This window comes from Salmo salar, chromosome ssa14, assembly GCF_905237065.1.
Source record: "Salmo salar chromosome ssa14, Ssal_v3.1, whole genome shotgun sequence".
Lineage (NCBI taxonomy): Eukaryota > Metazoa > Chordata > Actinopteri > Salmoniformes > Salmonidae > Salmo > Salmo salar.
In genome coordinates this window covers 65,352,811-65,377,045 of record NC_059455.1, presented here as the reverse complement: position 1 = coordinate 65,377,045, position 24,235 = coordinate 65,352,811, and the positions used below count along the sequence as shown (strand labels likewise).

General features: G+C 41.5%; 1 protein-coding gene and 1 long non-coding RNA gene across 2 annotated transcripts in view; one reads left to right on the top strand and one right to left on the bottom strand.

Annotated features, from left to right (window-relative positions):
• The window catches only part of LOC106569936 (H-2 class I histocompatibility antigen, Q10 alpha chain), a 62,027-nt gene that overhangs the window by 27,979 nt on the left and 9,813 nt on the right, over nt 1-24,235 (bottom strand). Inside the window, exons 5-6 of the mRNA XM_045694684.1 lie at nt 23,756-23,809; nt 23,372-23,416 (exon numbers count right to left, since the gene is read on the bottom strand). Of these exons, the coding sequence (XP_045550640.1) occupies nt 23,372-23,416; nt 23,756-23,809 (99 nt within the window). The remainder of the gene's footprint in view (nt 1-23,371; nt 23,417-23,755; nt 23,810-24,235) is intronic.
• LOC106569941 (uncharacterized) lies at nt 14,303-23,641 on the top strand. Its single transcript, XR_001320590.2, has 3 exons — nt 14,303-14,650; nt 19,966-20,073; nt 21,226-23,641. It is a non-coding gene; the product is annotated as an uncharacterized lncRNA (long non-coding RNA).

Below are 24,235 nucleotides of genomic sequence, written 5' to 3'. Positions count from 1 at the left end.
AGGTCAGTACAGGTGCATCAAAGCTGGGACCGAGAGACTGTAAAACAGCTTCTATCTCAAGGCCATCAGACTGCTAAACAGCAATCACTAACTCAGAGAGGCTGCTGCTTACATTGAGACCCAATCACTGGCCACTTTAACAAATGGATCACTAGTCACTTTATACAATGTCACTCTAAATAATGGCACTTTAATAATGTTTACATATCTTACATTTCTCATATCACATGCATATACTGTATTTTATACCATCTATTGCACCTTGTCTATGCCGCTCGGCCATCGCTCATCCATATACTTAAATGTACATATTCTCATTCACCCCTTTAGATTTGTGTGTATTAGGTAGTTGTTGGGGAATTGTTAGATTACTTGTTAGATATTACTGCACTGTAGGAACTAGAAGCATAAGCATTTCGCTACACTCGCATTAACATCTACTAACCATGTGTATGTGACAAATAAAATGACTTCCAGTTGTGAGTGCATACATTTTCAAACTGGTCCCCTGTGGGAATCGAACCCACAACCCTGGCATTGCAAGCACCATGTTCTACCAACTGAGCCACACAGGACCTCATCCTTAACCTGGTCTGTTAAAACCAATCTAGTAAGGTATGAATTATCCTTCTGATCGCTGAAGTATTGTATGCTCCTGTATTATCTGTTGAAAAATGCTTTTAGACAATGAGTTAACAGACAAACTATACTTCCATCAGTTAATACAGCCCATTTATTAAAGTACAAAGAGCTCATAGTCATTTGTGGTGGGATTCAGATACATGATCTTACACATTCCCTGGCACTCAGTGTGTACAATATCATAACAAACACAAGCATCTATACATCTCTAAACAACTTGCGCATATTGATACCATAACAGCCATGACAAACCGTGGAGCAAAACAAGTAGGAGCGAGGAATAATCATAAAATGCTTAATTTACCATAGTATTATTATAACTAAAAGTCTATCAGTTCACAGAGCTGTACCGTCAACATGCCTAACATTGACCACGTTTACATGCACACTAATATCCCTTTATTAAGATGGCGCCGGGGAAGAAGACAGACATTTTACGTGCCCCAGCCAATTGTGTTTTTTTGTTTGTTTATTTGTGTTGTTTGTAACTTGTTTTTTTACTTATTTTGTACATAATGTTGCCGTTACCGTCTCTTATGTCCGAAAATAACTTCTAGACATCAGGACTGGATTACTCACCACGGACTAGCAGAATCCTTTTTTTCCTTACACGACTCTGACGAGCCTGATGCCAAGGATATCCTGCTTCCTCGGGAACAGGCCCCGATCCCCGTGATCTGCGTGAAGAGGAGGTGGAGAAAGAGGGGCCGAAGGGCGGGCTGCCTTCTGAGAATTTGTAGGCGATCGAATAAACCCCCACTTCCCTCCATTCTGCTAACAAATGTGCAATCTTTAGAGAATAAAAATCGACGAGTTACGCGGAAGATTAAACTACCAACGAGACATTAAAAACTATTACATCTTATGCTTCATGGAGTCATGGCTGAACGATGACAATATCAACATACAGCTGGCTGGTTATACGACGTACCGGCAGGATAGAACAGCGGCCTCTGGTAAGACAAGGGGCGGCGGACTATGTATTTTTGTAAATAACTGCTGGGGCACGATATCTAAGGAAGTCTCGAGCTATTGCTCACCTGAGGTAGAGTATCTCATGATAAGCTGTAGACCACACTGCCTACAGAGTTTTCATCTGTATTCTTTGTAGCTTACATACCACCACAGTCAGAAGCTGGCACTAAGACAGCATTGAATGAGCTGTATTCCGCCATAAGCAAACAAAAAAAACGCTCACCCAGAGGCAGCGCTCCTAGTAGCCGGGAGCTTTAATGCATGGAAACTTAAATAGGTTTTACCAAATTTCTATCAGCATGTTAAATGTGCAACCAGAGAGAAAAAAAAACTCTGGACCACCTTTACTCCACACAGAGAGATGCATACAAAGCTCTCCCTCGCCCTCCATTTGGCAAATCTGACCATAATTCTATCCTCCTGATTCCTGCTTACAAGCCAAAATTAAAGCAGAAAGCACCAGTGACTACATCAATAAATAAGTGGCCAGATGAAGCAGATGCTAAGCTACAGGACTGTTTTGCTAGCACAGACTGGAATATGATCCGGGATTCCTCCGATGGCATTGAAGAGTACACCACATCAGTCATTGGCTTCATCAATAAGTGCATCGATGACGTCGTCCCCAGAGTGACCGTATGTACATACCCCTACCAAAAGCCATGGATTACAGGCAGCATCCGCAGTGAGCTAAAGGCTAAAGCTGCCGCTTTCAAGGAGCAGGACTCTAACACGGAAGCTTATAAGAAATCCCGCTATGCCCTCCAACGAATCATCAAACAGGCAAAGTGTCAATACAGGACTAAGATCGAATCGTACTACACCGACTCTGATGCTCGGCGGATGTGGCAGGGCTTGCAAACCTTTACAGACTACAAAGGGAAGCACAGCCGAGAGCTGCCCAGTGACACAAGCCTACCAGATGAGCTAAACTACTTCTATGCTCGTTTTGAGGCAAATAACACTGAAACATGCATGAGAGCCCAAGCTGTTCCGGAAGACTGTGTGATCACGCTCTCCGCAGCTGATGTGAGTAAGACCTTTAAACAGGTCAACATTCACAAAGTCGCAGGGCCAGATGGATTACCAGGACGTGTACGGCGAGCATGCGCTGACCAACTGTCAAGTGTCTTCACTGACATTTTCAACCTCTCCCTGTCCGAGTCTGTAATACCAACATCTTTTAAGCAGACCACCATAGTGCTGGTGCCCAAGACCACTAAGGTAACCTGCCTAAATGACTACCGACCCGTACCACTCACGTCTGTAGCCATGAAGTGCTTTGAAAGGCTGGTATTGGCTCACATCAACACCATTATCCCAGAAAACATAGACCCACTCCAATTTGCATATCGCCATAACAGATCCACAGATGATGCACTCTATTGCACTCAACTCTGCCCTTTCCCACCTGGACAAAAGGAACACCTATATGAGAATGTTATTCATTGACGACAGCTCAACGTTCAACAACATAGTGCCCTTAAAGCTCATCAATAAGCTATGGACCCTGGGACTAAACACCTCCCTCTGCAACTGGATCCTGGACTTCCTGACGGGCAGTCCCCAGGTGGTAAGGGTAGGTAACAACATATCCGCCACACCGATCCTCAACACAGGGGCCCCTCAGCGGTGCGTGCTCAGTCCTCTCCTGTACTCCCTGTTCACTCATGACTACACGACCAGGCATGACTCCAACACCATAATTCAATTTGCAGATGACACAACAGTGGTAGGCCTGATCACCAACAATGATGAGACAGCCAATAGGGAGAAGGTCAGAGACCTGGCCGTGTGGTGCCAGGACAACAACCTCTCCCTCAGCGTGATCAAGACAAAGGAGATGATTGTGGACTACAAGAAAAAGAGGACCAAACACGCCCCCATTCTCATCGGCGGCGCTGCAGTGGAGCAGGTTGAGAGCTTCAAGTTCCTTGGTGTCCACATCACCAACAAACTAACATGGTCCAAGCACACCAAGACAGTCGTGAAGAGGGCACGACAAAACCTATTCCCCCTCAGGAGACTGAAAAGATTTAGCATGGGTCCTCAGATCCTCAAAAGGTTCTACAACTGCACCATCGAGAGCATCCTGACTGGTTGCATCACTGCCTGGTATGGCAACGCTCCGCCTCCGACCACAAGGCCTAGTACATCACTGGGGCCAAGCTTCCTGCCATCCCCAGGACCTCTATACCAGGCGGTGTCAAAGGAAGGTCCTAAAAATTGTCAAAGACACCGTAGTCATAGACTGTTCTCTCTGCTACCGCACGGCAAGCGGTACCGGAGTGCCAAATCTAGGTCCAAGAGGCTTCCAAACAACTTCTACCCCCAAGCCATAACACTCCTGAACATCTAGTCAAATGGCTACCCAGACAATTTGCATTGCCCCCCCTCTTTACACCACTGCTACTCTCTGTTGTCATCTATGCATAGTCACTATAATATCTCTACCCATAGGTACATACTACCTCAACTAACCGGTGCCCCTGCACATTGACTCTGTATCGGTACCCCGTGTATACAGTCTCGCTATTGTTATTTTACTATTGCTCTTTAATTACTTGTTACTTTTATTTCTTATTCTTATCTGTATTTTTTTAAACTGCATTGTTGGTTTGGGGCTCATAAGTAAGCATTATTTGATACATTATGAATATGGTATTCAGGTGAGGTTATCTATGAGATTATCGGTTTACTGTTGTGCGCATTCAGTTTGTATTCGGCGCATGTGACTAATAAAATGTTATTTTATTTACATGTAAACAGGAGTAATAGTGACCAGTAGCAGGATAAATACCAGTCAAATGTTTGTACACACCTACTCAGTGGCCCCACATTTTTTTTTGGGGGGGGGGGGGGGGGTTGCTTGTTTTGCATGTTATTTGGCATTAATACGTGTCACATATCAGTTTGCAAACAATGTCAAATATATATATATATATATCATTGAGTTAATAAAGCTGCATACAAACAGGCAGCTCCAAAATGCAGGTGTTCCAGCCTAGCTCAGTGCTTTCTGTGGTGGTGGGGCAGGCCAGCAGAAAATAGGAGCATTGCACCGTGATTGGTTCAACATTGCGCTGCGATTGGCTCAGTGTTCTGTCACTCATGGGGACACTTCATCACCCGCCTTTAGTAAGGGTAGACATCAAGAATGTGGGCCCTTTGAGTTCTGCCATAGACTTAGATTAGAAGAATCAAGGTTATTGGCCACAGATAAAATTAAGTGAAATCACGTTATATCTACAGTAGCTTTGATTGGACTGTCAATATCTTACTTTCAAAATCTTAGCTTGCAGTCATCATGAATCAAGTAGACGATCTACTGGCAAATCCTTTTTAATCCTTGTCATATGAAAATAAATAATGAAGATAAAGTGTATCGGTGCTCATCGGCCATAAACATTACACAACAAGTAGGAAATCGCAAATTCAACAATTAGTTGTTTGGAAGGAATCGGTGACAGTGGCAACTCGGAATTGTAAATCTTTCTCTTTCTTTGATGACAAACTTTGCCAACGAAGGACCGCCGCGCACAACAAGGTGAGTCCAAAAATGGCCTAAATGCTGCAATATGCCAGGAAGATATGGTCAGCCATATCAGCTATGTTTTTTAAAAAGACAGTAAACGAGGCTGAATTAATTGTTTCACTGCCAGACAAGGCTCCGCTGATAGCCAGCTGTAGCCGTGGTAAGGATTCACTCCATTGTGCTGGAAAGAAAGCTCTGCTGTTGGGACAGCTTTATGTAGGACAGTTTGTGGGCACCGCTTGTTGCCTTAATAGTGCAATTCATGTATTGTTTAGTGTTGTGTAGTCGCTTTGCTGGCAAGCATCTAAAATTTTGTAAAACCAAGGTTTACATGCTAAAATCGCCACTGCACCTACTCATTTAAAGATTTTTCTTTATTTTTAGTATTTTTTACATTGTAGAATAATAGTGAAGACATCAACAATATGAAATAACACATATGGAATCATAACCAAAAGTGTTAAACAAATAAATATATACTTGAGATTCAAAGTAGCCACCCTTTGCCTTGATGACAGCTTTGCACACTCTTAGCATTCTCTCAACCAGCTTCATGAGGTAGTCACCTGGAATGCATGTCAATTAACAGGTGTGCCTTGTTAAAAGTTAATCTGTGGAATTTCATTCCTTCTTAATGCATTTGAGACAATCAGTTTCGTTGTGACAAGGTAGGGTATACAGAAGATAGCCCTACTTGGTAAAATACCAAGTCCATAATGTGGCAAGAACAGCTCAAATAAGCAAAGAGAAATGGCAGTCCGTCATTACTTTAAGACATGAAGGTCAGTCAATCCGGAAAGTTAAGAATTTTGAAAGTTTCGTCAAGTGCAGTCGCAAATACCATCAAGCGCTATGATGAAAATGGCTCTCATGAGGACCGACACAGGAAAGGAAGACCCAGAGTTACCTCTGCTGCAGAGGATAAGTTCATTAGAGTTACTAACCTCAGAAATTGCAGCCCTAATAAATGCTTCACAGAGTTCAAGTAACAGTGACACATCTCAACATCACCTGTTCAGAGGAGACTGCGTGCGTCAGGCCTTCTTGCTCGAATTGCTGCAAAAAAACCACTACCAAAGGACACCAATAAGAAGACTTGCCTGGGCCAAAAAAACATGAGCAATGGACAATAGACCGGTGGAAATCTGTCCTTTGGTCTGATGAGTCCATATTTGAGATTGTGGGTTCCAACCACCGTGTCTTTGTGAGACGCAGAGCAGGTGAACGGATGATCTCCGCATGTGTGGTTCCCACCATGAAGCATGGAAGAGCAGGTGTGATGGTGTGGGGGTGATTTATATAGAATTCAAGGCACACTTAACCAGTATGGCTACCACAGGATTCTGCAGCAATACGCCATCATATCTGGATTGCGCTTAGTGGGACTATCATTTGTTTACAACATGATAATGACCCAACACACCTCTAGGCTGTGTAAGGGGTATTTGACCAAGAAGGAGAGTGATGGATTGCTGCATCAGATGACCTGGCCTCCACAATCACCCGACCTCAACCAAATTGAGATGGTTTGGGATGAGTTGGAACGCAGAGTGAAGGAAAAGCAGCCAACAAGTGCTCACCATATGTGGGAACTCCTTCAAGACTGTGGGGAAAGCATTCCAGGTGAAGCTGGTTGAGAGAATGTGAGTGTGCAACGCTGTCATCAAGGTGGCTACTTTGAAGAATCTAAAATCTATTTTAATTTGTTTAACACTTTTTTGCTAACTACATGATTCCATATGTGTTATTTCATAGTTTTGATGTCTTCAGTATTATTCTACAATGTAGAAAATAGTAAAATAATTAAGAAAAACCCTTGAATGAGTAGGTGTGTCCAAACTTTTGACTTGTATTGTATTTATACAAAAAGTAATTCCTTCAGAAATTTGGCTGAGACTCGAAATTGAGCTCAGGTGCATCCTGTTCCCATTGATCATCCTTGATGTTTCTACAACCTGATTGGAGTCCACCTGTGGTCAATTCAATTGGACATGATTCGGAAAGTCACACACCTGTCTATATAAGGTCCCACAGTTGACAGTGCATGTCAGAGCAAAAACCAAGCCATGAGGTTGAAGGAATGGTGCACTTCACAAAATAGATGGCATCACGAGGGAGGAAAATTATGTGGATATATTAAAGCAATATCTCAAGACATCAGTCAGGAAGTTAAAGCTTGGTCGCAAATGGGTCTTCCAAATGGACAATGACCCCAAGCATACTTCCAAAGTTGTGGCAAAATGGCTTAAGGACAACAAAGTCAAGGTATTGGAATGGCCATCACAAAGCCCTGACCTCAATCCTATAGAATATTTGTGGGCAGAACTGAAAAAGCGTGTGCGAGCAAGGAGGCCTACAAACCTGACTCAGTTAGACCAGCTCTGTCAGGAGGAATGAGCCAAAATGAACCCAATTTATTGTGGGAAGCATGTGGAAGGCTACACGAAACGTTTGACCCAAGTTAAACAATTTAAATGCAATGCTACCAAATACTAATTGAGTGCATGTAAACTTCTGACCCACTGGGAATGTGATGAAAGAAATAAAGGCTGAAATAAATCCTTCTCTCTACTTTTATTCTGACATTTCACATTCTTAAAATAAAGTGGTGATCCTAACTGACCTAAGACAGGGAATTTTTACTTGGGATTAAATGTCAGGAATTGTGAAAAACTGAGTTTAAATGTATTTGGCTAAGGTGTATGTAAACTTCCGACTTCAACTGTATGTATGCATGCATATATATATATACACACACACACACACACACACACACACACACACACACACACACACACACACACACACACACAATGTATGGTAGACCCTATTTTGAATGATAGAATGTGCAAAAAATTGAGTATTTTATAATTTTTATATTTTTGTGTCACAAAAACAAAAAATCATACAGGTGATTTTCAAAAGCATGTACAGGTTATAAACAATGTGCGCATGTGTGTTTCTGAGTGCATCTGAATGCAAAATAAGTGATACGTGATGTAGCATACTGGTTAGTACATAGTAACAGAGCAATGCCATGCAAAATTATTGAAATCATTCGGCAAAATAAGTTTGTCCACACGTAGCATGCGTAACACAAAAGGCCATATTCAATAAAAAAAAGGTTTTTGGGACAAGAGACAAAATATTTTTTACCATCGCTTCAAGACTGCATGTTGAGATTATTTGTGTCCTGCATAAAACAATGTTAAAATGTGATAGAAACAGAAAATCCAGTACATATTAATTCAAGAGTGTAGCTTTGTCTTAGCTTAGAAACCCAGTGAACGGATTTGAAATGGGCCCTAGGTTAATATAAAGAATCCCCCAAAAATTATACTGCAAATACCCAACGGAATAACAGTGCTATTTTGTTACTCAAATATTACTGAAAATGTACGATAACTATTTTGATATATTACTTAAAAGAAAAGTTTGTCACCGATTGGGCAGAGACCGGAGGAATGAAAACATACTAACATACAGTATACTTCTAGGCCTATATAACCCTGATCTAGTACAGGTCTAGTTACAATCCCTGAAGACTGATACAAATACCATAAAGATGCCTTTTCATTGTGTGTTAACCTCTCTCCATACAGTAACATCCAGTGTAACAGTAAAACATGAAATGTACGACAGAATAAATTCATTGAGGAGAAAGGGACACATTTTAGCAGACGCTCTTATCCACAGCGACTTACAGTAGTGAATGCATACATTTCATTTCATACATTTTTTTTTCTGTGCTGGCCCCCCCGTGGGAATCGAACCCACTTCCCTGGCGTTGCAAACACCATGCTCTACCAACTGAGCTACAGGGAAGGCTACATTGAACTGTAGTGTATTTGGAAGTACAGAACCTTACTGAAGAACAGCAAACACTATTAAATGCAGCACTTTTCAGCACATACTAACTGTAACTATAAGTAACTATCATTTCCATCACAAGCTTATAAGAATTGAGCAGTGTAACTGAATAACAAGCATTATCAATAGCCATAATATGAAATGAATTGACCGGTCCGGTCAGGAAGTTAGGCCACCAAGTCATCTAGCCACCTGCACATAAATACACAACATGGAAAAGATGTGCATTATTAGATTGAACACATACATTACAGCGCAATGTTGTAAAACATTTTCTTATGTATTACAATAAATGACATGAATAACACATAAGTGAGCTCTAATTACAAATAGATGGTGTCAAATACTGCCGATGGCTTGGCCTCACATGAACCAATCAGTTAGGATCTTTAACTTTCTCTTTTAGTGACAAAACATAAGTGTTGCCCGTTGACATTTTAAAACAAACCGATGTTCCTTATGTTCAAAACTGTCTATTTATCGAACATGCCAACTTTGTAGGATAAACAGAGGGAATACATTTTTTACATAAAAGTAACCACTTCTATGGAGGCAAACTAATGCAGCATTGAAATTCCTTCTTATTTTATGCTATCTTCATAATTACCTCAGTAAATCATTTCTGTATTAAACTGGGGTCAGAAGAGGTGAAAGAAGGGTTGATATCCATCGACTTACTTCAATTAAGCAGCATCGGCGTCTTAACTTCCTCCTCACTGGCTCCGTCTGAAGACCTTTCCTTCTGGCTGCCTTTACCTGAAATAGTGGCAGAGGGAAACTGTCTTTCTACAGTCTCAAAATCATTTGTAAACAAACACAATCTAAGTCTTTGATTGATATTATGTATGCACATGACTGACTGAATGTCACTTTGGATAAAAGCATGTCTGCTATTTTTATTCATTATTATTATGGGTCAAGGGAATATTAGATTACCAGAGTCTGATGAGTTGCTACTTCCACCATCTTCGCCTACTAAAAAGGAGAAAACACAGTCCCTAATTTCACTCTAAATATGACAATAATAAAAAATGTAAACAAAAGCTAACAAAAACAACCATAAACAAGATATGCCATTCTTCCATATTTTTGTTCATAGTGCCGCATACAACATATTGTATGTGTGCCTTACATAGCATGTGATGTGTCTTTGTATTTATTTTACAAACCTCTTCTCTGGCATACTGGCATACTGAAACTAACAGATCTGTTGCCCTGCATGTTTATTATCACAGTGCATCAGACACACAGCTCATAAAATAGACTACAATCACACTAAAAGGGCTTGTTTCTGAGAGTAAGGAAATAAACCTTTAGACCTTTGTGTTTGGTCCATGGTCTGATGTTTTTCTATTCGATTCTCCCTGAGAATCTTGTCGCTTGAACATTTATTGCACTGTTCTAATTTGTGTGCCGGCCGTGTGGGGAAAGATTTGAACGTATCACGAGCTGGGACAAAAACAACTTTTGTGTCCTCCATCGTTCTTAAATAAAAGAAGTTTGAAACCACCAAGACTCTTCCTAGAGCCAAACTGAGCAATCGGGGGAGTAGGGAATTGGTCAGGGAGGTAACCAAGAATCCAATGGTCACTCTGACAGAGCTCCAGAGTTCCTCTGTGGAGATGGGAAAACCTTCCAGAAGGACAACCATCTCTGCAGCACTCCACCAATTAGGCCTTTATGGTAGAGTGGCCAGACGGAAGCCACTCCTCAGTAAAAGGCAAATGACAGCCCGCTTGGAGTTTGCCAAAAGGCACCTAAAGGACTCTCAGACCATGAGAAACAAGATTCTCTAGCCTGATGAAACCAAGATTGAACTCTTTGGCCTGAATGCCAAGCGTCATGTCTGGAGCAAACCTGGCACCATCCCTACGGTGAAGCATGGTGGTCGCAAGCATGCTGTTGGGATGTTTTTCAGCGGCAGGGACTGGGAGGCTGGTCAGAATCAAGGGAAAGATGAACGGAGCAAAATACAGAGAGATCTTTGATGAAAACCTGCTCCATAGCGCTCAGGACCTCAAGCCAAGACAGTGCAGGAGTGGCTTCGGGACAAATCTATGAATGTCATTGAGTGGCCCAGCCAGAGCCCGGACTTGAACCTGATCAAACATCTATGGAGAGACCTGAAAATAGCTGTGCAGCAACGCTCCCCATCCAACCTGACAGAGCTTGAGAAGATCTGCAGAGAAGAATGGGAGAAACTCCCTAAATACAGCCAGGTGTGCAGGTGAATTATCTGCTGTATTTCTAAACAAAAGCACCAGTGCATGAACAATAGTAAAGGATTAATTGCATAAAGAAATATTAGTGGAAATATATTCATGACAAGATATAAAAACAGTAATTTGTTGATTGTATCAGACACTGTATTGTGCCTGTCACGTCCTGGCCAGTATAAGGGTTAATTGTCATTGTAGTTTGGTCAGGACGTGGCAGAGGGTATTTGGTTTATGTGGTTCGGGGTGGTGTGTTTGTTGTAGGGGATTTGATTTATGTATTCCAGGGTTTTTGGGCACTGTTCCTTGTTTATGTATTTCTATGTTGATCTAGCTGGTTGTATGTGTATGTCTATGTTTGGTTAATTGGGGTTGGGACTCTCAATTGAAGGCAGGTGTTGTCTATTTGCCTTTGATTGAGAGTCCCATATAGTAGGGTGTGTTTGTCTTTTGTGGGAGATTGTTTGTGAGCACTGCTTGTTGAGCCTGCCACACTATTGTTAGTTGTGAGTATCATTTATTGTTTTGTTTTTTCTGTGGATGCCTTACTCTTTTTGTGAATTAAAAGAATGAGTATCCATATACCCGCTGCATTTTGGTCTTCCCTGCAAAACCACGATGAATTTCGTGACAGTGCCCTTATATCTGTGCCTTTACACACAAATCAATCGTGTCTTCTCTTTATGCTTCGGTTCCACAGTCAGCACACAGCTTAGGGGCTTTGTGTGAGCAGGCCCCACAAACAAATCGGTTGCACTGCACAGTTTTCATGGGCCTTGTTTCGTGTGCATCTGCCGACTTGACATTGTGTGTTATTCTTCCCGAGTGGGAACTGTGGTGCTTGGGGGAAAAGAGAGAGCAGGACTTGTTGCCTTGGCGGCCTGCTTGGCTGCTGTAGCTTCTATCTTGCCGTTTATATGGTTCTCACGAAACTCACATGCCAGATCCAGTGGGATGCATGGTGCTGAGATGCATGGTGCTGAGGATGCAAACACTCTTATTACATCGTGTTGCTTTACCACTCTCCATCACAGATGTGGACTACAGCTCTGCTGGTATGTTGTTTTGCGCAGAGGGGGGCAGCTCCCGCCTTTGTTTGTTCACTGTTCCAAGTGGGCTAGTCTTCTTTGCAATCAACTTGTCTGCTAGGGAAATTGATGTGAACATGGTCACAGTTCTGCCTTTGCCCATGTTAAGGCTCCATGAGTCTCAAAACCACAGTCTCAGACAGTCGCTCACCCGCTAGCCTGGTTTCATCTTTCCTCAGATATGGAAAGCCATTGAGCAAGGAATTGGTTTTGACATCGGTGGCTAACCAGAACTTAACTGAAGTCAAATGCACCATTATCACTTTCTATCGGGTTTCTATCACCCATTCACGACAGAATAGCATATTTTAATTGTATGTTTTTTTATGTTACTAGTTTTTGCTTAGTAGCCAGAGGAATGATGCCAGACAAGTGGTCATGTGCTGAATGCATGGACAGCACAGATATTCTTGAAAAAAGTGACATTTGGAAAAAGAGCTGCACCACTTGAATTTTGAGAGTTATTTGAAAAAGGAAAGTGTCATAGAAACTGCAGAATATGCTCTTTCAGATACTTTATAAAAATCACAATGTTTTACCTGCATGTGACTCTGAAGGACAATTTGATAAAGCGATGCTCCGTTCCCTGTATCTGTCAATTACAAGATGCACCCATCTCTTCATGTACAATTTTATAGGCCTAATATTCTCTCTCCTCAAGTTATTGTCAACTGAATCTTGTCCGTAGGCTAACTCTTATGTATGAAATTAGTTTTGGTATAGTTTAGGTGTTGTAACACGGGTCGTATAAAGGGTGTAGAGTGCTCATATTGTAGAGTGCTCATATTTTAATTGAATGAAAACACTTTAACAGAAAACAACAAAACGACCAAACAGTTCCATCAGGTACAACAGAAAAAATGTAAAACAACTACCCACAAAAACCCAGGAAGAAAAACCCCTACTTAAATACGATCTCCAATCAGAGGCAACGAGGATCAGCTGCCTCCAATTGGAGATCAACCCAAACAACCCCAACATAGAAATAGAAAAACTAGAACTAAAACATAGAAATAGAAAACATAGAAAAACCCAAAACACCCCCTGTCATCTTACTAGGGTCAGGATGTGACAGGTGTAGTTTCGATGGGCTGGCTGTGTGGCATGGGCTGACTGGCATTGTTTGTTTCCCGCTCATCAACTTGGATAATAGTCAAGGATATGTTTTACATTATTCTAAAGGCGTACTGCAACACGTAAGGGAAAGTAAAACATGCTACAATACATTTGATTAGTAATACAGTTATAGTAAATAAAACAGTCCCATAAGAGCGTATTTTTACAAAGTAAAATGTAAACGAGAATGGGATCAATTTAGGCCTAATTTGAATTCGATTGTGAAGTGACTTCATCCATTTGTCATTCATTCAGTGAGAAGAGAGAGACGCATTAGCACCTGGCTGGCTACAGCACATTGTCTTGGCGGATTTAGATAGGAATAGTTGTGAAAAAACAGGTAAAAAGGCTCTAAATACTTTTTTGTTTGTAATTTCAAAATTCTGACAAATGAGCAGTGTAAAATACAAACATTTAGGAAGAGTCAGGGAACGAGCAGGACATAGCTTTTTTGAGGGGCTGAATTTTTTTACTTACAAAATCAAACGTCAGTGGCCGTTGGCCTACGGCAGTTCTAGTGTTAAATCCTAGTTCTTGATTATGACTTATTATCCTCCCATTTTAGGTACAAACTCTTAGAAAAAAAACCTCTAGAATCTAAAAGGGTTCTTTGCCTGTCCCCATAGGAGAAGCCTTTGAAGAACCCTTTTTGGATCCATGTAGAACAATTTCCACAGAGGGTTCTACCAGGAACTGATGGGTTCTGACCTATAAACTTCAAACATCCTTAATCATGTCACAGAGGGAGAGAGAGGAAGGCAGGATGTGTAAATACTGTCAGAACATGTTATTGTTAGACATTAGGGATCCTATGCGAAGGAGGGGGGCCACAGACTGGTACAAGTCAACAGCACAGCTATGAGTGGGGAGAATTGAGGAATGCGGGCTGAGGCAGGTCCGATGAAGTGAGAAAGAACAGTCATCACTGAAGTTCTGCCTCGCAACAGAGATGTATTGACTGACCATATGTGTGAGGAGGAGACTCCACGTAGGAAGGGTAAATACCAGTGCTTGTGTGAATGTTTTTTGTCTCATGCAGCTGTGTGACCCAGTGGGTGAATACACTTGGTTGGACCTTTTTATTCGTCCGTGAGTTTTACTATGTTCATTTAGACCTAACAATTGGCGCTGCAAGCAGGGTTCACTGCGATTTACAACCAAACTAAAGAGTCCGAATCAGTGAAGCAGGAGGCGGCCCCAAAAACAAGGTAGGCATAGTTCCTACACATGTTAACACTCATTCTGACATCCTTGGGAGATGAGTCGTTGGCTGAACCTAGGATACTGACCTAGAAAGCCTGAGCTTTTGTTGTATTACGACCGGTCATAGCTTCATGGTATAGGGTAAGTTCCGGAAGGTAAGCCCGAGCAGGCTAGAACCTGCAGAGGGTAAGTCCTAGGTGGTAAATCCAGAGTGGGGTTGGTTCCCTACTAAACCCATAAAGGTAGGGTGAAAGCCCAGCTGTGCTGGCCAGGAGGCTGTAGAGTGTGTGTGTGTATGGATAAATTGTTATGCTTGTGTACTGGTCCTTGTGTACTATTTATGGTGTAGGGTAGGTTCCTTTTAAGGATAGGTCCCAAGTGGAGGTTTTCCTCTGCGAGATCCAGGTCGTAAATATATGCTGTAGGGTAGGTTCCTTTTAAGGACAGGTCCCAAGTGGAGGTTTTCCTCTGCGAGATCCAGGTAAAAATACAGTGTAGGGTAGGTTCCGTATAGGATAGGTCCCTAGTGAGGGTATTTCCCTGCGAGATCTGTAAGGGGGACGAAAGTCCCAGCTGCAGTGGCAGTGAGGCAGCAGAGTGATTATGGATAGGGATAAACGGTTGCCTATAAGTTCTGGAGGACAGCCTCATTCATGGTTAGAAAAGCAGAAAGATATTTGAACGTTGTTTTGAACATGATTTGGGTGTATTAGCAATAGCAATAAGAAGACGTGTTGGTTTATGCCCTATAGGGGCAGAAAATTGTGACATATTTTTTTACATTTTACATTTTAGTCATTTAGCAGACGCTCTTATCCAGAGCGACTTACAGTAGTGAATGCATACATTTCATAAATGTTTTCTCCGTACTGGTCCCCCGTGGGAAACGAACCCACAACCCTGGCGTTGCAAACACCATGCTCTACCAACTGAGCCACACGGGACCACCATATTAGAATTGTGACATATTATGTGGAAATATTTTTGGTAATGTGGGTTGTCAACAACATTGATATTTGAGGCGTAACACTGGAATAAGACATTAGGTCACCTATTCTCCAGTAGTAAATTGGCAGAAGCTTCAAGATTGTGACTAATACAAGGTATCAGGTACAGTGACCAAATTATTAGGTACCGATACCGTGACTACTCTCCGGGAAGTGGATATCACAACCTGAAAAATAGTTGAAATTGGCACGTATTAGAGCGTGGATGCGGAGATTTAAACACCCTGGACACCATCAGGAGAGGCTTAGAAATAATAATAACTGAAATGGCGACCGGCGGCCCCAAGTCTCCCTGTAAAGGGGGGCTAGGGGAAGAACAGTTTAATAAAGCCATAGAGGCGCACAAGCATTCTACCAATTCGTCTTGAATATGGAAGAAATTGAGAACTCAATAAAATTGGTCAGCATTTCACTGCTGATGTAAATTTCCAATCTAATAGAGAGTTCAGAGATGCAATTATGACTTGACACAATGCCATAAAAAGCATCAAAAGCTCAATACACAAGCGTTTTGATGTCAGCATTCTTTCAACACAAAAGACAAACTGATAAACCCAAAATTAGTAGATGTACTCAGCTACAAAAAGACTGGGTACGTGAGTACATTGATAGAATTTGTATGTCTGCGTTGATGGCAGATTTGAAACCTATTATCAAAACGGCTATTGCAGGGGGTAGTGGATGAAATAGAACAGGAGTGGAATCTAACTCCGCTCACTTCGCAGTCGCGCAAGGGGTTAATACAGCCACAGTGAAAGTCGCTAATGGTGGTTTTAATGGCCAAGGTAAGACAAAGAAACAGGGAGTGAAAAGTAGCTAAAAAACATCAAAGTGTAGGGCGACAGATCCCTGTTTCATTTATTGGAAGAATGAGTGTAGAGTGTGGTAATGGAGCTTACTGCACCCGGTGCATTCTGGGGGAACGCAGCAATGCAAGCGTTTGCATCTTTGACAAAAGAAAAGCAGCAAACACTTAAAGGCAGCGGAGCAGGAAACTTTTAAATAGCGGTGTATGGCCTCGGTTCGATCAATAGTGGTACATAGAGATGACAGTTTTTATGTGAAGGGAGACAGGAGACCACGTATCACACAACTTTCTAAAAGATGCCTGGAATCAAATATCACTGATTCCTTATGATGAGATATATGCTAAATTTGCAACAGGGAAAATAATGACATTAAGCGGGTAATAGGGGCACCATCTAAGGCGATACTGCTATTAACCATGTCTTTGAACATAGGTCCAGTAACAATGCCCAGATCATTTTACATGGATAGAAGTGGAGCCGATTTTGGGGTTGGATAATACTTGCGAGAATCAAAGACAATGGAGTTTAAAAGGTAACAAGTTTGAATCAGAACGGCAAAATACTCCTTGCAAACTCAGAAAACCTTGGGTGGTTTTTAATCTCGTGAGGCATTTTATGTTGTCTTATTATGAAATAGATTTACATTTTATGTCGTCTTATTCTGAAATAGATTTATAGAATAAGACGAAAGGGTGGATGGGTCATGGGAAATTAGATGGGAGTTAATATCGGGAGTAAGTGTTAGTATAGTTTGAGAGAAGAGATTCTGTCAAGTGACATAATTGGGGTTACCAAACCTAAAATGACCTTTTAAAATGTTTGTTCATGAACATGAAGGGCATTGTAGTGCCGTGGTTATGGAAAATCATGGGGAAAAGAGAAGTCAGTCATTACGGGATTAAATCGCTAGACTCGGTGGCGAGATAAATGTCGCTGTGTCTAAGGGTAGTACATGCTAAATAAAAGATGCATAACCGTTGGGGTAGATTAAAACAAACAATTAATGATTGGAGGGAGGACAGTGGACATTATAATGTTTTATTTGTAATTAAAACTTTTGGGTTGATGATTAAGATGTAGTATAGTGAATATTAACGAAATGTACACTTTCTCATCCAGGAGAATGGGGGTAGTCATTATCTCTCTCTTTGAAATGAGCAGTTAGTGAAATTCTGCAGTGTTATAAGTATAAAGGTATCCGGATTCGGCTGTAGAGGGAGCTCCTAGATAAGTAAGGCCTGGCCATTAGTGTGTTCTTGATCTACATTTTTGTTTTTAAAATGGTTTAAATGGTTTTTAAAAAGTACAGGGACAGAAAATACTTAAATGGTGTTGAATGACCTTTGTCCTGACATTCTGGTGAGGCCTGATCAACCTCACTAGAAATGATAGAGAGTAGGATTTTAAGTATAGTCTATTTTACCTTATGGGATACAATTATTTCCTTACGGAATTATCAATAGTTGTAATTCTAATTGGATGTTAATATTCTAATTTGTTTATTTTTGATTTAATAGGCAGTGTTATTATTTTGGTTCTTGTTTTGATACAAGTTTCACCAGATTGGGTATGTTGTATTGTCGGGATCTCTCCCTAAGGGTTAGCGCTCTAACTCCCTGACCCGGTAGCTGCAGTGAGGTCGACAGTATGATAAGGGAATATAAGCCAATTTATAAAATGGTTTCAACAGTGTGTGGTTATGCTCTTTGACATTTGTTTTAGGAATGTTGTATTAAGGAATTGGGTAGGTAATACTTGTCATACGATAAATAGTTGTTCGAATTTTCTGAATCAGAAATGCCTTAAACTGTTGTTTCGCTCGGTCTTCTCTCAAGTCATGGTAAAGGTGAACACAGATGGTGTCTTGATGCATGGCAGGGATAATTTTACCAATAACAGTGTGAACCTCAACCTAACTAATCGACTGAAGAAATAGCGATCAAGGAGTTCAATACAGCCCTGTCCTGAACCACTACTATGGAAAGCTGAGTCCGAGCCATCAACTGGTGTACGAGTCCGGAGACGTGCATGAGAAGTGAGTATGGAGAGAGATCATGTTCAAACTGCTTGGGACATTTTGATTATTCCCCAGAGATTGAAATCAGGAAATTATCAAGGGCCATCAACTGTGACAGGAATGAGTTCCGTATGTGCCGTTGGGAAGATGAACTGTTACACTATCTGAAGATACGTCAGAAAATAAGTGCCGGGAAGAATGGGGGGGGGGTCAACTGTGCCCGTAAAATGATTTTAGGGGTTGCCCTAAACTGTTTATTTGGGTACATGGTTGATTTTAGAGGTCTAGGTCTATACACTGGGAAATGCATGGTAATCTAGGATAAAATTGCATTGAGATACCGATCTGTCATTAACTTGTCACTCGCGACATTAAAACAGGGACAAACGGGGGCCGTCATGAGAAAAGTTAATATCTGTAATATAAGTAGTACATACTGTTTATATGGTTTCCCTGTACATTCTAACAGTGTAAGTTGAGGGTCTCGAATTCGAGTGGTAAGACTCAACGTTGATGGATCCTGTTCAAATGTAACATGATTCAAGTTAAACTGTAGTTTGTTTGAATCCTGTTTAGTGAATGATTACTGTGAGTATTAATGGATCCTGTTAAAATGTAACATGATTCAAGTTAAACTGTAGTTTGTTTGAATCCTGTTTAGTGAATGATTACTGTGAGTATTAATGGATCCTGTTAAAATGTAACATGATTCAAGTTAAACTGTAGTTTGTTTGTATCCTGTTTAGTGAATGATTACTGTGAGTATTAATGGATCCTGTTAAAATGTAACATGATTCAAGTTAAACTGTAGTTTGTTTGAATCCTGTTTAGTGAATGATTACTGTGAGTATTAATGGAGTTTAGACCATGAAACTGTGTGTATGCTAATTTAGAAAGGTTGACCTAATCAGATAAGAGGAAATTGCCAAGGATCAGAGAGCAGGGTCAGGCCCAGAACAATGAAGATGGACAGGGTGTGATTCTGACATCTAGCTAAACAAAGAAAGGACCATGGACATTCCACAGGGGAGATAAGGGAAACTCATTGGGGTCATAAAATGTATAGCTGGGGAAGTGACACCTACAAGAGGGTGGTGACCAAAAGGAGGGAAGATTATAAGATTTAAACTTTCTAAAAGTATAAACTCAGCTGACAGCATCCTTGGTAATAAACACTTGAAACTTCAAGCTTTTGGTCTCAATTCCTTATTGCAAAGAGGTTGCAATAGCATTCTTCTTTTTAACAACGTGAAGCACTAAGGATTGTCATTCTAAATTTGGGTTGGATAATTGATCAAATATTTCAATTATGATTCAGATAAAGAGAGTGCGAGGTCTGCTCTTACACGGGGTGGGGAGGGTGCATTTCATTGGAATAGAACAGAACGATTGGAAGGTCCTTTCTCCAATATCACTCGCATCAAGGGTGGTGTGAAATTATTACGCTTGTATTTTCTCTTCCCTGTTCAAGTCAATATGTTTTCTAGGTGTCATGGAACATAAGAGTGATCATTGTTCCAGAGGAGGGAGTGTGTCACGTCTGATTTGAACTGGCGGATAGGCGGAATCAAGTGCAGGAGACAGAGGTGCTGGAGGTGAGTGTCTTTTAATAAACCTGACACACACAAACGCCGAAAAGCACAGGGCGCTATACAAAGTTCACGTATTTTTTAACTGCGCCCATAAAACACAAAATATAATTCCAAGGCACAAAAAGGCAAGGAGCGCAGCCCGGTAAATCCCTCTACAAAACTGTCGATAACACAACGTGGACAATAAACAATCCCGCACAAAATCCCAACTGAAAACACACATTAAATAAGCCCCCACTAATGACACACAAAACAGGTGCGGAACAGACAGACAAAACTAAAAGACACAGAAACAACGATCGGTGGCAGCTAATAGGCCGGCGACGACGACCGCCGAGCGCCGCCCGACCGAGGAGGGGCGCCACTTTCGTTGGATCCTGTGACAGAGTTTTGGAATTTGAATAATTGACTTGAGAATGTTTTCGTATGTTTAATAATTATATACGCAGATTAGTAGTAGTGACTGATGTGTTATGTGTTAGATGGAATGATTTATGTGCAAATGTAGTTATTAGTGTATTCTATGGAGTCCCAAAAGCCAAGGCATTAATGTTATAGGGAATTGGGAGAGTGGAATGGAATGTGACTGGAGAGGAGATCTGGGTGGCTCATAAATTAAGTGGGTAATAGATTCTCTGGGAAACAATATCACTCCTCTGTGTATATTGTTGCAGGGTATAGCTCATAGGAGAGGAAGTACAGCTAACTGTGCACAATATAGAGACTACTATGAATTTTAATTGAACGTTACACAGACCCAGATCATGGTGAGTTGCAGAGATAGTGTTGTTATTTCAGACACTATTGTCAACATTCAATGAGGGGTTTGTCAAAGAACGTATAACACTTGAAAGGAAAGCCACAGATTCAGCTATACAGGAAGCCACCTCACCGGAAGGGAAGTTCGCTGTAATAATATCATCACATCTCCTGAAGAGTGTGATTAAAAGACATGTGACTCACAGTTTTGTTAGGTTGGATACTCTTCCAACGCCACCACAGGACTCATGCCACATGAAGTGGTCACTGGGAGACCGATGGGAGTACCAGGTGCTGTTATTCACGTCACAAATTAGTCATCTGGCCATAATGGGAGAGTCTATGTAGTCCTATTGTCAGGAAATGACCCATGCTTGGCAGTGTGTATCTTCCCAGGTGACAGCTGCACATGAAGAGCAGGAGTTAACAGAGAGCACGGGCTGAATCCTGGAGACCACGGGCTGAATCCTGGAGACCACGGGCTGAATCCTGGAGACCACGGGCTGAATCCTGGAGACCACGGGCTGAATCCTGGAGACCACGGGCTGAATCCTGGAGACCACGGGCTGAATCCTGGAGACCACGGGCTGAATCCTGGAGACCACGGGCTGAATCCTGGAGACCACGGGCTGAATCCTGGAGACCACGGGCTGAATCCTGGAGACCGAGTGTACATCAAGATCCACCGGGGGGGTTGTTTGGACGGCATTGGTCTGGTCCACACACAGTATTCCTTGCAGCACCTGCAGCGGTAAAGACCACAGTCTCTCCTCGGTGGGTTCACACTTCTCACGTGAAGAGAGATCCAGCTGCATAATGGGTGAGCTGGAAGTTGCCATGATAGAGGAAGAATAGATTCCACTGTAGGCATGCAGTTGGGTTGGGTTTGGGAGCTACTTTACCCGCTATAGTTTTTGTGTCAGTTGCTTTAATGGTTAATGCACCATGTAAAAAGGATAGATGTTGGGGTAATTGTACACTGGACAACATTCTGAGGGCATTGACGTGAAACGTATATACAGTGCTGAGTTACCTCAAGAGGAGGTAACGATGATTAGGGCTACCCCAGGTGTATATCAGGTGGCCATGGAGGAAGACGGAGATGGGGAACAAAGTGAAAATGACATGGCTTGGGAACACCTCTTATAACCTGTGGCCGGATGGGGAAGACTGGGGGAAAGCATGAGGTTTTTTAGGGCCTTTATTTGTTTTGGAACCCAGCAGAGAAGTATCCCAAAGGCATAGAGTCAGGTGAAGAGAGTGTGGGAACCGTCATGTTATCAAACTTCGTTTTTTTCTTTAAATATATAATTATGCATAGCTTAACACATTGTTAATACTGTTATGTTTTGTGTTTCTTTTTGCTTTTCAAGTCTTGTGCTATCACTCTCTTAGGAACCAGAAGCTGAAATGGAGGAAGTCAACAGCTCCAGCGGACATGTTATTATCAGTGTTCGATGAGAAATGGAAATAAGATTGTGCATGGTGTGATTATAGAACAGAGACCATAGGTATCTGAGTTAGTAAACCTGTGGCGAAATCCTGCACGGTGCCTTCACCGTGTGCTGCCACTTTAAGAGCGCATCAGCAGTAGGAACGAGGAAATAAAGATAGCGCTTCCGGCTCTCAGAGAAGTAGCTCTCGGTTGGCGCGGCAGTTTGATTGTGTGTGCAATGCTGCAGAAGTCCTGTTTATTTTCAGCGTGCTTAGTTTGTGAAGTGTTTAACTCGATCATCGGTGTTACCGCTCTAGGTCGTGGTTGTTATCTTTTGGGACCGCACCAGTTATTGCTCGCATGGATTAGTAGCAACATTGCTGCGAAACTTTGACATACAAACAAACCATCAGACGGACAGACAGTGCAAGCCTGAAGTCAACAGCTAAGACTTTCTCTCTCTCTCTTCCCTCTATCGCTCCAGTGCTTTTCACTGCAGCAGACTCTTTTTAATGCGCTTCCCTTTGATGTTCAGTGTCGCTGGACTATTATTGCCCTGCTAGATGCTATTGGGTTTACATTTTATTTAAAGGGAGGTTGCTTGAAAGTTATTTGAACTGTATTGAGGGAGTGTGGTAATAATGACATGTGGCCCAGAAGATTTTGGACATTTTAAGGCCTTTGTTTTGTCTATGAACACTTGGTTGGAGATTTACTAATCATCTGAGTTTAATCACAGTTCATTTAGAACCTAACAATCTCAAAAGGGTTCTATCTGGAACCAAAAAGGATTCTACCTGGAACTCAAAAGGGGTCTTCTATGGGGACAGTCAAAGAACCCATTTTTCTAAGAATGTAATACATGATTTGTGATAAAGGTGATAAAAGCAAACATGACAGGCCTTATTGTATTGTTCCTTAACCTGCCTCTGGAAAACACCATGAAGCCATATTTGCTTAAATGCCAGGAATTCATGTTATAAGTCAATCATTCTTATTTGTAATCATAATCTTCTCAGAAAATAAATGGAACCTTTTCTGCTTATAGCAACTATTATAACAGTAAAACATAATATGTCCTCTACAAGTATTGAAATAATGTCTTACTTGGTGTGGTGGTCAAGTTCAAATTGGTCGCTCCATTCCCATTGCCTGAAAGTAAGAGAGTCATGTGAACACAATAACTTTGCAAGTACATGGTTAAGTTTGATTCATTGATGTTGTGATATATACTGATCGGTATTGTCCAGAACAACATGTAGACAATATGGGGCTATTCATCAGTATGGGAACATGATAATGTGTAAAAACATGGATTAGATGGGCTGTCATTAATTGAATCCTCACAAGACGTTATTAAATCAATGCAAATGACAATCATGAGATGGCCCATCATTACACACATCTCTACCAGATCATTGGTATTGCTGTGCTACTGCTATACTTGTCAGACTTCTAGGTGTAAAACGCATGATATTGTATCAACAGTACCAATTAGAGAGGCCTGGATCCCAGTAGGTGGTGGAGCTCCTGTATTACCAGCACCTAATACAATGGAACAAGGTGTTAAAACCAATTATGAGAGTGGACAAAATCAGTGGAAACACATGGGTAGGAAAAATAATTATACAATACCTCCTTACTTGAGATTTACTAAAGTTATGCACTAATGTCAAAAAGGGTACTTGACAACCCTACTCTACAGAAATTACCATAATCGCTCCCGTTTCTCTCATACACAATATAAGAAACTTAGATATTTTGCACGTCTTCCACAGCACGATAAATATGCCAATGGCAGCAGCACCACCAATGATGATGATAGCAATGATAGCAACTGTGGATTGGCTACAATCATAGCAGTCTCCATCTGTATGGAAGACCAGAGGACATATTAAGCATTCACTAGGTACAGAACACACCTTCAACATAGTAGTTTGAAGGATTTTATTGTAATGGAATGGGGGGTAG